At 43.7% G+C, this 15,000-nt stretch overlaps 1 protein-coding gene across 2 annotated transcripts in view; it reads right to left on the bottom strand.

Moving 5' to 3' along the window:
• Positions 1 to 15,000, bottom strand: part of LOC115226139 (sodium- and chloride-dependent GABA transporter ine-like) — a 103,269-nt gene that overhangs the window by 49,370 nt on the left and 38,899 nt on the right. For both annotated transcript variants that reach the window (XM_029797128.2, XM_029797130.2), the window contains one exon: positions 6,006 to 6,277. In XM_029797128.2, coding sequence (XP_029652988.1) covers positions 6,006 to 6,228 — 223 coding nt within the window. In that variant the 5' untranslated portion in view covers positions 6,229 to 6,277. The remainder of the gene's footprint in view (positions 1 to 6,005; positions 6,278 to 15,000) is intronic.

Here is a 15,000-nt window from a genome sequence, read left to right as displayed (position 1 = left end):
GTTTATGTCCCCGTCACTTAGCGGTTTGGCAAAAGAGACCGATAGAATAAGTACTGGGCTTACAAAGAATAAGTTCCGGGGTCGATTTACTCGGCTAAAGGTGGTGCTCCAGCATGGCCGCAGTCAAATGACTGAAACAAGTAAAGAGTAATATGTATGTGGGTATATATATATATATATATGATTGTGGGTGTATATCTCTACACATGTGTGAATATAAATCTCTATATATATTTGTGTATGTGCGTGTGTGTGTGTGTGTGTGGTGTGTGTACATACCCATCTCAGAACCGCTAAGGAAAAAGCAGTTAAGAGAACACTTCAAATGCCTGAACAAACAATAAAACCAGAGAACGGCACGTGGAAGGGGTGGAGGGGGGATTCACTGAGTTCCTGAGAAAATTCCCAACAGAATAGTGGTGAGGGTGATGGTGATGGTGGGAGTCATGTGGAGACAGAGAGAGAGAAAGGAAAAAGAAGTGCTGAAAGGAGCAAGGAGGAGGAGGTGGAGGAGGTCAAGAGGTTTGGGCATTGAAAAATAACGCTGAGTCATCGACAGGTGTGGGCGGAGGGTGACGGGCAGGGGGGGGGGGTAGGGAATTTATTTCACTGGCCGTTCTGGCGCGAACGCTTTTATTGCGTCAGTACAGGCACAAGTGGTTTTTACGTGGCACCACAACACAAGAGCCCTTGCAAGGCCAATTCTCTTGATCAAGAAGGACAGCAGAGCATCAGCAAGGCACCAGATATCTTGGTCCTTTCTCAACCCCTCTGTGTGTATATATATATATATATATATAAATAAATACCCCCTTTGGTCATAATGATGATGATGATAATGGTGACCATGAGATTGCACCCAGAAAGTTCCCCTCCAAGGCACACATCTAGGCAAGGTTGTTTATGGAAGACCACCGGTCACCCATGCATACCAGCCTCCCATCTCCTTAGCATTATATGTTCATAGGGTAAAGACCCCTTTCAGTCATCAATGACCATGGAATTGTACCTAGAAAGTTCCCCTCTGACGCACAAGTCCAGGCAAGGTTGTTATTAGGGAAGACCAGCAGTCAGCCATGCATACCAGCCTCCTCTCTCCATGCCACTGATGTTATCCAAAGGAAAGGCAAAGGGGCCAATACAGCTTGGCACCAGTAAAGTCGCAACTCATTTTTACAGCTGAGTTAACTGGAGCAACGTGAAATAAAGTGCCTTGCTCAAGAACACAACACGCAGCCCGGTCCGGGATTCGAACTGACTACCTCATGATTGTAAGCCTGATGCTCTAACCATTGAGCCATGCACCTTCACATGTATATATATACATGTATGATATAAAGGGTAAGGATCCCCTTCGGTCATGACTGACCATAGGATTGCACGTAGAAAGTTACCCTCCGAGGCACAAATCCATACAAGGTTGTGATGGAAGACCAGCAATCAGCCATGCGTACCAGCCTCCCCTCTCCACGCCACCAGTGTTATCCAAGGGAAAGGCAAAGGGGCCGATACAGCTTGGCACCTGTGAATTCGCAACTCATTTCTACAGTTAAGCGAACTGGAGCATCGTGAAATAAAGTGTCTTGCTCAAGGACACAACACACAGCCCAGTCCAAGAATCGAACTGACTACCTCATGAATGTGAGCCCGGTGCTCTAACCATGGAGTCATGCATCTTTACCTTTACATTTTACAAACACATTATGGAGTAGCTGCATGGTAAACAATGTGAATTAAGACCGTGTATTGAAACTAAAACAGTGTGAAAGGTGGGAGTTTGTTATATCCAGAAACACACGAAGGCCATTAATTCCATTCTTAAACATTAACCCATATATACCCCTGGTTGCGTTTTCACAAAGCAAAACCTGTGCCCACATGTCTGGACATGAACTTGCCAGAAAGCATCTGATTAAGCCTACAAAATGTTCAGTAGGTAGTCAACACCTGGAGCTGACAGGTGCGCACTTTTCTTCTCTTCCGTTACTTAGCGGTTCGGCAAAAGAGACCGAATGAATAAGTACTGGGCTTACAAAAGAATAAGTCCTGGGGTCGAGTTGCTCGATTAAAGGCGGTGCTCCAGCATGGCCGCAGTCAAATGACTGAAACAAGTAAAAGAGAGTATGTGCATGCACACGTGTGCATGTGTGCTTTTATTAGTCTATTCAGAATGGAATTAATGGCGCAGGAGTGGCTGTGTGGTAAGTAGCTTGCTAACCAACCACATGGTTCCGGGTTCAGTCCCACTGCGTGGCACCTTGGGCAAGTGTCTTCTACTATTGCCATTAATTCCATTCTTAAACATTAACCCATATATACCCCTGGTTGCGTTTTCACAATGCAAAACCTGTGCCCTCATGTCTGGACATGAACTTGCCAAGAAGCATCTGATTAAGCCTACGAAATGTTCAGTAGGTAGTCAACACCTGGAGCTAACAGTTGCGCACTGTCCTTCTCTTCAAGATTGTGAAAGCTTACCATAACGTTGAATCTAAATACAGTGATGTGGTTTTTATGGGCATATATGCTCTTTTACTTGTTTCAGTTATGTGACTGTGGCCATGCTGGAGCACCACATTTAGTTGAGCAAATCAACCCCAGGACTTATTCTTTGAAAGCCTAGTACTTATTCTATCAGTCTCTATTGTCGAACTGCTAAGTTACGGGGACCTCAACACACCAGCATCAGTTGTCAAGCAATGCTGGGGGACAAACACAGACACGCAAACACATACACACATATATATATATATATATATTATATATATATATACACATATACATATATACGACAGGCTTCTTTCAGTTTCTGTTTACCAAATCCACTCACAAGGCATTGGTTGGCCCGGGGTTATAGCAGAAGACACTTGTCCAAGATGCCACGTAGTGGGACTGAACCCGGAACCATGCGGTTGGTAAGCAAGCTACTTACCACACAGCCACTCCTGCGCCTATAGTAAAAAAAAACAAAAAAAAAAAACACTTGCCCAAGGTGCCACACAGTGGGACTGAACCCGCAACCAGTTGGTTGCCAAACAGGTTTCTTAGGCATGCAGCCAAGCCATTTAGCAATTTTCTTATTCTTATTCCCCCATTCTCTTCCCGTACGGCCAACAAAACTACAGCAAAAATCAACATTCATGATAAACAAGTTTATCTTTTAAAAATATCCTCAACATTATCTGATAAAAACAATAAAACTGCTCCATCAAAAGTTCTTGAAAAATAAACCACATAACGTTAACTTAACGACCGATAACAAACTGCTGACGAAGCAGTTTGACTATTTTGGTACCAGACTGCCTAACACGTCCTTCGGCACCGTCCGACTAAAGTCTCGTAGTCTGAAGTGTGTATATTTAACTCTGAAGCCTTTTGTTGTAAAGTTTAGGTTAGTTAAAGTATGTTTGTAACATATTTCAAACTACTACAATGCAAGTTCACTGCGGTTACCACAGAGAAAAATTCTCTCTTATGGTAAAAAGGTGTGTATATGTATATATATTCGCCAGCCTTGTCTGGCACCTGTGTCGGTGGCACAAAAATACACCATCTGAGCGTGGCCGTTCGCCAGCCTCGTCTGGCACCTAAGAAAACACCATCCGAGCGTGGCCGTTCACCAGCCTCGTCTGGCACCTGTGTCGGTGGCACATAAGAAAACACCATCCGAGCGTGGCCGTCTGCCAGCCTCGTCTGGGACCTGTGTAGGTGGCACGTAATAAACACCATCCGAGCGTGGCCGTTCGCCAGCCTCGTCTGGCACCTGTGTCGGTGGCACATAAAAAAAACACCATCCGAGTGTGACCGTTCGCCAGCCTCGTCTGGCACCTGTGTAGGTGGCACAAAAAAACACCATCCGAGCGTGGCCGTTCGCCAGCCTCGTCTGGCACCTGTGTCGGTGGCACATAAGAAAACACCATCCGAGCGTGGCTGTTCGCCAGCCTCGTCTGGCACCTGTGTCGGTGGCACATAAAAAACACCATCCGAGCATGGCCGTTCGCCAGCCTCGTCTGGCACCTGTGTCGGTGGCACAAAAATACACCATCTGAGCGTGGCCGTTCGCCAGCCTCGTCTGGCACCTGTGTCGGTGGCACATAAGAAAACACCATCCGAGCGTGGCTGTTCGCCAGCCTCGTCTGGCACCTGTGTCGGTGGCACATAAAAAACACCATCCGAGCGCGGCCGTCTGCCAGCCTCGTCTGGCACCTGTGTCGGTGGCACAAAAATACACCATCTGAGCGTGGCCGTTCGCCAGCCTCGTCTGGCACCTGTGTCGGTGGCACATAAGAAAACACCATCCGAGCGTGGCCGTTCACCAGCCTCGTCTGGCACCTGTGTCGGTGGCACATAAAAAACACCATCCGAGCGTGGCCGTCTGCCAGCCTCGTCTGGGACCTGTGTAGGTGGCACGTAATAAACACCATCCGAGCGTGGCCGTTCGCCAGCCTCGTCTGGCACCTGTGTCGGTGGCACATAAAAAAAACACCATCCGAGTGTGACCGTTCGCCAGCCTCGTCTGGCACCTGTGTAGGTGGCACAAAAAAACACCATCCGAGCGTGGCCGTTCGCCAGCCTCGTCTGGCACCTGTGTCGGTGGCACATAAAAAACACCATCCGAGCATGGCCGTTCGCCAGCCTTGTCTGGCACCTGTGTCGGTGGCACATAAAAAAACACCATCTGAGCGTGGCCGTTCGCCAGCCTCGTCTGGCACCTGTGTCAGTGGCACATAAAAAACACCATCCAAGCGTGACCGTCTGCCAGCCTCGTCTGGCACCTGTGTCGGTGGGACATAAAAAACACCATCCGAGCGTGGCCGTTCACCAGCCTCGTCTGGCACCTGTGTCGGTGGCACATAAAAAGCACCCACTACACTCACGGAGTGGTTGGCGTTAGGAAGGGCATCCAGCTGTAGAAACACTGCCAGATCTGACTGGCCTGGTGCAGCCTTCAGGCTCCCCAGACCCCAGTTGAACCGTCCAACCCATGCTAGCATGGAAAAATGGACGTTAAACGATGATGATGATGATGATGATGAATTCTGTTGAAAGACAAAGCTTTTGTTTCAATTAATTTTAAAAAATAACGAAGATTTTAGACACTTCCCTTATCTGACTTTCCCACCCACTCTCTTTATCTTGCCCTCTGAACCACCCTTGTTTCTTTTGCAAATGGAGAATTCCTGTATCTACTCTACAAAAGAATACCTGCCCCCCACCCCCCACCCGTCCCTCTATATACCTAATCTCCCTCTTCAAATGGCACAAGCCCACCCTGCCTCATTACACCCGGCTGAAGGGTTTTTCTCTTACAATTTACTTAGTCACCCTGCTGGTACCATGTGATAAGCACCAAGGATGGTTCCCCGTAAAAAGCACCAAGGATGGTTCCCCGTAAAAAGCACTAATACTTATTCTATCGTTCTCTTTTGCCAAACTGCTAAGTTACAGGGATGTAAACACACCAACACCGGTTGCCAAGCGGTAATGGGGGGCACGAACACAGACACACACACTATGGGCGAAATGCTTAGCGGTATTTCGTCTGTCGTTACATTCTGAGTTCAAATTCCGCCGAGGTCGACTTTGCCTTTCATCCTTTCGGGGTCAATAAATTAAGTACCGGTTACGCACTGGGGTTGATGTAATCAACTTAATCCGTTTGTCTGTCCTTGTTTGTCCCCTCTATGTTTAGCCCCTTGTGGGCAGTAAAGAAATATATATATATATATATATATATATATATATAAATACACAACAGGCTTCTTTCAGTTTCCATCTACCAAGTTCACTCACAAGACTTTTGGTCGGCCTGGGGCTATAGTAGAAGACGCTTGCCCAAGGTGCCACGTGGTGGGATTGAACCCAGGACCATGTGGTTGGTAAGCAAGCTTCTTACCACACAACCACACAAAAAAAAATACAGCAAGTGAGAGTCAGCAAGGGACAGATAGAGAGACAGACCAAGAGATAATTAGCGAGCTAATTAACCAATTAAAGCCACTTACCTCCGCCACTGGAGTAACTGAGGTAGGGGAATCGCCAAACGTTGCCGAGGCCGACCGAATATCCGATGCAGGCCAACACAAACTCCAGCTTTTTGCCCCAGCTCTGTCTTACTTCTGTTGTCCAGTTGGTCACCGGAGGGTCGTGGGTTTCTCCGGCCAGTTGCTCCCTGTCCAAGTCAGTGTCGCCGGGGCCCATGGCCTGTTCACTGCAGTCTGTCGACATTGCTTCGTAATGGTGGTGGTCGTGGTGTTGTTGTAGAGGTGGTTCTTATCTGAAATTAGACGCAGACAGGAAATCATTGATTGTCGAACAGTGGGTGATGGTCATATAGTGATAATGGTGGTGGGAGAGGGCATGTTTCAATAGTGGTGGTGGTAGTAGTGATATGTTGTGGCTGGTGGTTCTTATCTGAAATTAGACAGGAAATAATTTACTATGGATCAGTGGTGATGGTCATATAGAGGTGATAGTGGGGGGGGGGGTTCAGTGGTAGCAGTAGTAGTGGTATGTTGTGATGGTGGTAGTAGTAGCAGCAGCAGTAGTGGTGGTGGTGGTAATTGTAGTAGTAGTACATATATATCCCTTCAGCATTCAAACTGAAGATAGCTGGCCCAAATATTATCCCTATTTGATGTTCAAACTGGCCATATCCAGCATCTCACACCTACCCTACAATGTCATTCTAAAAATAGACAATCAGATCTTTGAAATCTCAAAGCTATGGTCTCGTATTCATCATCATCATCGTCGTTTAACGTCCACATTCCATGCTGGCATGGGTTGGACAGTTTGACTGAGGTCTGGCATACCAGTAGGCTGCACCAGGCTCCAATCTGATCTGGCAAGGTTTCTACAGCTGGATGCCCTTCCTACCGCCAGCCACTCCGAGAGTGTGGTGGGTGCTTTTTACATGCCACTGGCATGGGGGCCAGTCAGGTGGTACTACCATCTACAAGGCTCAAAGAGGGCTTTTTTATGTGCCACTAACACAAGAGCCAGTCAGGTGGAACTGGCATCAACCATGCTTGAATGGTACTTTTTACATTCCACTGGCACAAAAGCCAGTCAGGCGGCAATAGCAATGGCCATGAACAGTGCGTTTTATATGCTGAAATTTGACAAAGTACCATGAATCATCATCATAATCATCGTTTAACGTCCGTTTTCCATGCTAGCATGGGTTGGACGGTTCAACTGGGGTCTGGGAAGCCAGAAGGCTGCACCAGGCTCCAGTCTGATCTGGCAGTGTTTCTACAGCTGGATGCCCTTCCTAACGCCAACCACTCCGAGAGTGTAGAGGGTGCTTTTTATGTGCCACCGGCACAGGTGCCAGACGAGGCTGGCAACAGCCACGATCGGATGGTGCTTTTTATGTTGCAGGGGTTAAAACAAATTTCTAGCCCATGCTTTCAAAACTAACTAAACTCGTTATTGACACGCCATTAACAAGTCGTTAATTAGATTGGCATTTCAGTGAGTGACGAATCTATTATTATTATAATTATTACTGCTTCAGCAGTTTATAAAAATACTTGAAATTGCTAAACTAACACAAACAAAGACGCACAGACACACACACCCGCCTTGTCTTTATTCTTTTACACTCCGCAGTCACCGGAACTGCAATAATAGTAGAGATGGTGGTGGTGGTGGTGGTGGTGGCAGGGGTACGAAACGCCACCTTGAAGAATTTTAGTCACAGTTTAGTTTGTTTTCCAATTGCTTTTCCTTTCTTTTTACAGCCTGGTCCTTATTCTTTTGGTCTCCTTTGCTGCGCTGCTAAGTTACAGGGGATACTCTTTACTCTCTCTTTTACTGGTTTCAGTCATTTGACTGCGGCCATGCTGGAGCACCGCCTGTTTTTAGTCGAGCAAATCGACCCCGGGACTTATTCTTTATAAGCCTAGTACTTATTCTATCGGTCTCTTTTGCCAAACCGCTAAGTGACGGGGACGTAAACACACCAGCAATGCTAGGGGGACAAACACAGACACACAAACATGCATATATATATATATACATACATGTATACGACGGGCTTCTTTCAGTTTCCATCTACCAAATCCACTCGCAAGGCATTGATCGGCCCGGGGCTATAGCAGAAGACACTTGCCCAAAATGCCACGCAGTGGGGCTGAACCTGGAACCATGTGGTTGGTTAGCAAGCTACTTACCACACAGCCACTCCTGCGCCTTTTCTATTTACACCCTGGTCCTTATTCTTTCGGTCTCCTTTGCTGCGCTGCTAAGTTACAGGGGATGGGGGAATGTAAACACAACCAACACTGGAATAAAATGGTAATCAAAGGGGGTCCGTAGATAAAGAATGGTTGAGAACCATGTTTTATATTGTTCAACCTACACAAAGGAATGTATGGAAAGCAAAATAGGAATTTTCAAAGAAGTTTCTAGGAAACTAGTTTTTAAACATTGTTTACATTCGACAGATATTTGTCCTCATCTTGTTTGTTGTTAACACAACGTTTCAGCTGATATACCCTCCAGCCTCCTTCAGGTGTCTTGGGAAATTTCAAACCTGGGTGCCCATTCCTAAGGTATTTTTCGATATTATTATTATTATTGTTCAGGTCACTGCTTGGACTCGAACTCAGAATCTTGGGGTTAGTAGCCTGCTTCCAAGCAGTGACCTGAACAATAATAATAACAACATCGAAAAATACCCAGGCTCAAAATTTCCCCAAGACACCTGATGAAGGCTGGAGGGTATATCAGCCGAAACAACAAACAAGATGAGGAGAAATATCCATCAAATATAAACAATGTACACAATTCCTCATCTCTTAAATAAAGAACTATAGTTTTTCAATATCGAATGGCTTCGGGGGGGGGGGGTTCACCAGGATAAAATAATCAACGGGGTCCATAGATAAAAAAAATAGGTTAAGAACTATGTTTTACATTGTTCAAACCTACACAAGGGAATGTGTGAAAAACAAATTAGGAATTTTGGAAGAAGTATCTAGAAAACTAGTTTTTCAACATTTACATTTGACGGATATTTGTCCTCATCTTGTTTGTTGTTAACACAACGTTTCGGCTGATATACCCTCCAGCCTTCATCAGGTGTCTTGGGAAATTTCAAACCTAAGGTATTTTTCGATATTATTATTATTATTATTATTTCTATAAAACTAGTTTTTTAACATCGAATGGCTAAAGGGGTCCACCAAAATAAAACAGTAATCAAAGGGGTCCAAAGATAAAAATATGGTTGAGAACCACGTTTTATATTGTTCAACCTACACAAGGGAATGTGTGAAAAATCAAATAGGAATTTTGGAAGAAGTTTCTAGAAAACTAGTTTTTCAACATCAAATAGTTACAGTAGGGTTCACCAGAATAAAATAATAATCAAAGGGGGTCCATAGATAAAAAAAAAAAATGGTTGAGAATCCATTGGGATAGATGGTCTGACTGGAGCCAACAGGCTAGATGACCTCTTTCGGCTCCAGTGTCTGGCTTGACATAGATTTTTGTGTGTATGTGTTTATTTATAGAATTATGTAAACAAAATCAGTTTAAACCAAAACACTCTATCACTCATTTACATGTCTGTGTATGTGTGTGTATGTACATACATACATATACCTACATACATATATATATACATACATACATATACCTACATACATATATATATATACATACATATATATATATATATATATATACATACATATACCTACATACATATACCTACATACATATATATATATACATACATATATATATATATATATACATACATATGTATGTATATATGTTGACTCCGTCCAACCCATGCTAGCATGGAAAACGGACGCTAAACGATGATGATGATACATATATATATATATATATACATACATATACATATATATATATACATACATATATACATACATAAACAAAATCGAACACACATACACAAGGTGTCTGTTGTTAGTTCATGTATGTACTTGCATGAAAATGTTTGCGCGCATGTATATGTATGTATACATATATATACACACACACACATGCACATAGATACACACACACATATCATCAACTCTCCCGTCGTTAGACAACATATAAGGGTTCGACAATTTCTTACCGAACAACCACACAGATGATTCGTTTATAATGATCAAATATTTGTTTAGACATAAGCTCACTCACTCTCTCTCTCTCTCTCTCTCCATCTGATCGACATTACCTGTACAGGTGCAACTGGGTGCCACATGTCAATGCTGAAACGATCGCATAGCAATGTGAAATGAAGTGCTTTGCTCAAGAACACAATGCAAAACCCACAGGCTCACAATCACGAGTGCAAAATTTTAACCACTTGACAACCGATGTTGGTGTGTTTACGTGCCCGTCACTTAGCGCTTTGGCAAAAGAGACCGATAGAATAAGTACTACTAGGCTTGCAAAGAATAAGTCCTGGGGGTCGATTTGCTCGAATGAAGGCGGTGCTCCAGCATGGCCGCAATCAAATGACTGAAACAAGTAAAAGGGAGTAAGAGTTGAACACCACTTGACAATCGATGCTGGTGTGTTTACGTTCTCCGTAACTTAGCGGTTCGGCAAAAGAGACCGATAGAATAAGTACTAGGCTTGCAAAGAATAAGTCCTGGGGGTCGATTTGCTCGAATGAAGGCGGTGCTCCAGCATGGCCGCAATCAAATGACTGAAACAAGTAAGAGGGAGTAAGAGTTGAACACCACTTGACAACCGATGTTGGTGTGTTTACGTCCCCGTCACTTAGCGGTTCGGCAAAAGAAACCGATAGAATAAGTACTAGGCTTGCAAAGAATAAGTCCTGGGGATCGATTTGCTCGAATGAAGGCGGTGCTCCAGCATGGCCGCAATCAAATGACTGAAACAAGTAAAAGAGAGAAAGAGTAGAACACCACTCCGTAACTTAGCAGTTCGGCAAAAGAGACCGATAGAATAAGTACAAGGCTTGCAAAGAATAAGTCCTGGCGATCGATTTGCTCGACTAAAAAGGCGGTGCTCCAGCATGGCCGCAATCAATGACTGAAACAAGTAAAAGAGAGAAGAGTAGAACACCACTCCGTAACTTAGCAGTTCGGCAAAAGAGACCGATAGAATAAGTACTAGGCTTGCAAAGAATAAGTCCTGGGGGTCGATTTGCTCGAATGAAGGCGGTGCTCCAGCATGGCCGCAATCAAATGACTGAAACAAGTAAAAGAGAGAAAGAGTAGAACACCACTCCGTAACTTAGCAGTTCGGCAAAAGAGACCGATAGAATAAGTACTAGGCTTGCAAAGAATAAGTCCTGGGGGTCGATTTGCTCGAATGAAGGCGGTGCTCCAGCATGGCCGCAATCAAATGACTGAAACAAGTAAAAGAGAGAAAGAGTAGAACACCACTCCGTAACTTAGCAGTTCGGCAAAAGAGACCGATAGAATAAGTACTAGGCTTGCAAAGAATAAGTCCTGGGGGTCGATTTGCTCGAATGAAGGCGGTGCTCCAGCATGGCCGCAATCAAATGACTGAAACAAGTAAGAGGGAGTAAGAGTTGAACACCACTTGACAACCGATGTTGGTGTGTTTACGTCCCCGTAACTTAGCGGTTCGGCAAAAGAAACCGATAGAATAAGTACTAGGCTTGCAAAGAATAAGTCCTGGGGATCGATTTGCTCGAATGAAGGCGGTGCTCCAGCATGGCCGCAATCAAATGACTGAAACAAGTAAAAGAGAGAAAGAGTAGAACACCACTCCGTAACTTAGCAGTTCGGCAAAAGAGACCGATAGAATAAGTACAAGGCTTGCAAAGAATAAGTCCTGGGGATCGATTTGCTCGACTAAAAAGGCGGTGCTCCAGTATGGCCGCAATCAAATGACTGAAACAAGTAAAAGGGAGTAAGAGTTGAATACCACTTGACAACCGATGTTGGTGTGTTTACGTCCCCGTAACTTAGCAGTTCGGCAAAAGAGACCGATAGAATAAGTACTAGGCTTGCAAAGAATAAGTCCTGGGGATCGATTTACTCGAATGAAGGCGGTGCTCCAGCATGGCTGCAATCAAATGACTGAAACAAGAGAAAGAGTTGAACCCCACTCCGACTCATGGGACTAGCAAAAACTGGGGGTAACCATCTCCACCCCGATAGCAATGAGCTGAGATGGGGTTTCAGTCAAACCGCGCACAAGGTGCTAAGCAGTGGTGCTGAACCCCAAAACCAGATGGTAACACCTACAGATATTTTCCATTCATGCTCTTTATTGCTTGTCCGTTTTAATTATTCCACCCCAAACTTTGCTCTTTGTTGATTGTGCTCAGACGTTTAATAGCATCTGAGCTGTTTTGTTAGGAATGTGTTGGGATATAAATACCTATTGTTGCAAATAGCTTAGAAAAAATACCTTTATCAAATTGTGGGAAAGTTGGTTTTTGTTCCAAAACTATGTCAGTGTGTATGTATGTGTGTGTATATATATATATATTGAAAATAAGAAAATGGAGAAGTACGTTAGTTGGTTCATCAGCTTTAGGACATTAAAATGCTGACTTATCAAAACGACAACCATAATATACATACATACATATATTATATTATTCAATGCATATAAGATAAGAATACAAGCAATAGAAATACAGACGAACACATGGGTACATACATACATATATATACACACACAATTGTATAAATATTGTGAGTGGGTGTGTATGTGTGTGTATATACATACGCATATATACATATACACACACACGTGTATATACATATATACATACATCTATATACATATATACACATACGTGTATATACATACATCTATATACACATACGTGTATATACATATATACATACATCTATATACATATATACACATACATGTATATACATATACACACACACGTGTATATACATATATACATACATCTATATACATATATACACATACATGTATATACATATACACACACACGTGTATAGTGTGTGAGTGGGTGTATGCATATATATGTGTGGGTGTAAGTGTGTGTATATATATATATATCAGCATGGAATTTTGTCAGTGAATAGGTCGCAGTCTCAAAGCAACGAAAATATTTTGGCAAATTAAACTTAAATGTTGAAGTGAGTCTGATGGTTTTTGTGTGTTTCTTAAATGGCTTATAAACACCTTCCACGCTGCAATTGCTTTCATTTCAGCACACGATCTCAGATCAGGTCACTTGCTATGCAAGTACATCTCCGTAAAATATATATATATATACACATATATATATGTGGAGGCGCTTAGTGGTTAGGGTGTTAGCATCATGATCGTAAGATTGTGGTTTCGATTCCTGGACCGGGCGACGTGTTGTGTTCTTGAGCAAAACACTTCCTTTCACGTTGCTCCAGTCCACTCAGCTGGCAAAAATGAGTAACGCTACGATGGACTAGCGTCCCGTCCAGCTGGGGAACACATACGCCACAGAAACCAGGCCCATGAGCCTCGCTAGGCTTTAAAAGGGTGTATTTATTATTATTATACATATATATATATATATAAAGAAGAGTTATTAGTGACAGATTATAAATCTGGACAAAAGGCGGCGAGATAGCAGAAACGTTAGCGCACCGGGCGAAATGCTTAGCGGTATTTTTCCTGTCATTACGTTGTGAGTTCAAATTTCACCGAGGTCGACTTTGCCCTCATCCTTTCGGGGTCGATAAATTAAGTACCAATTTCGCACTGGGGGGGCGATGTAATCGACTTAATCCCTTTGTCTGTCCTTGTTTGTCCCCTCAATGTTTAACCCCTTGTGGGTAGTAAAGAAATATATAAATAAAGGCGCAGGAGTGGCTGTGTGGTAAGTAGCTTGCTAACCAACCACATGGTTCCGGGTTCAGTCCCACTGCGTGGCACCTTGGGCAAGTGTCTTCTGCTATAGCCCCGGGCCGACCAATGCCTTGTGAGTGGATTTGGTAGACGGAAACTGAAAGAAGCACGTCGTATATATGTATATATATATGTGTGTGCGTGTGTCTGTCCCCCTAGCATTGTTTGACAACCGATGCTGGTGTGTTTACATCCCTGTCACTTAGCGGTTCGGCAAAAGAGACCGATAGAATAAGTACTGGGCTTACAATGAATAAGTCCCGGGGTTGAGTTGCTCGATTAAAGGCGGTGCTCCAGCATAGCCTCAGTCAAATGACTGAAACAAGTAAAAGAGTAAATCTGGACAAACTACTTGACAAGTCCACCTCTACAAAGCTTTGGCTTGGGTACCATCTTTTAGCAGATATAAACAAATTGTAGTAGAGCATCGATTTACCTGGCCAATTAACAGCTCTTGAAAAAGCCCCAATTTGGGTATCACCTGTTGACAGGTGTAAACAAATTGTAACCGAGGAATGATACAACCTGGCTGGCCATGTTCTACATATAGTCATTCCAACATGCAAAAATAGCCATGATTTGGGTATCACCTGTCGGCAGGTGTAAAGAGGTTGTTGCAGAGCACCAATTCTCCTGGTCTGTCAAATTCTCTCTCTAGATCAGGGGTTCTCAACCAGTTTTACCTCCGCCTTAACGAAGGTATTGTTTTCAGTCATGTTTGTTTGTGCGTGGACAAGATATAAGGTTGTCCCAAAAGTTCGTAGAAAGTCTTGGAAAATAACGGTCTTTATTTTGAGGAATAATTTTTGTTGTTTTTGTTAGTACTTGGCGAGTAAAAATTCAATTTTCGCAAGTGTTTACGAACTTTTGGGACAACCTAATAACTCTTCTTTATATATATATCATAGGCGCAGGAGTGGCTGTGTGGTAAGTAGCTTGCTAACCAACCACACGCTTCCAGGTTCAGTCCCACTGCGTGGCATCTTGGGCAAGTGTCTTCTGCTATAGCCCCGGGCCGACCAATGCCTTGTGAGTGGATTTGGTAGACGGAAACTGAAAGAAGCCTGTCGTATATATGTGTATATATATAAGTGTGTGTGTATATGTTTGTGTGTCTGTGTTTGTCCCCCTAGCATTGCTTGACAACCGATG

This window comes from Octopus sinensis, linkage group LG29 (assembly GCF_006345805.1).
Source record: "Octopus sinensis linkage group LG29, ASM634580v1, whole genome shotgun sequence".
Classification (NCBI taxonomy): Eukaryota; Metazoa; Mollusca; class Cephalopoda; order Octopoda; family Octopodidae; genus Octopus; species Octopus sinensis.
This window is presented reverse-complemented; position numbering and strand designations above follow the sequence as displayed.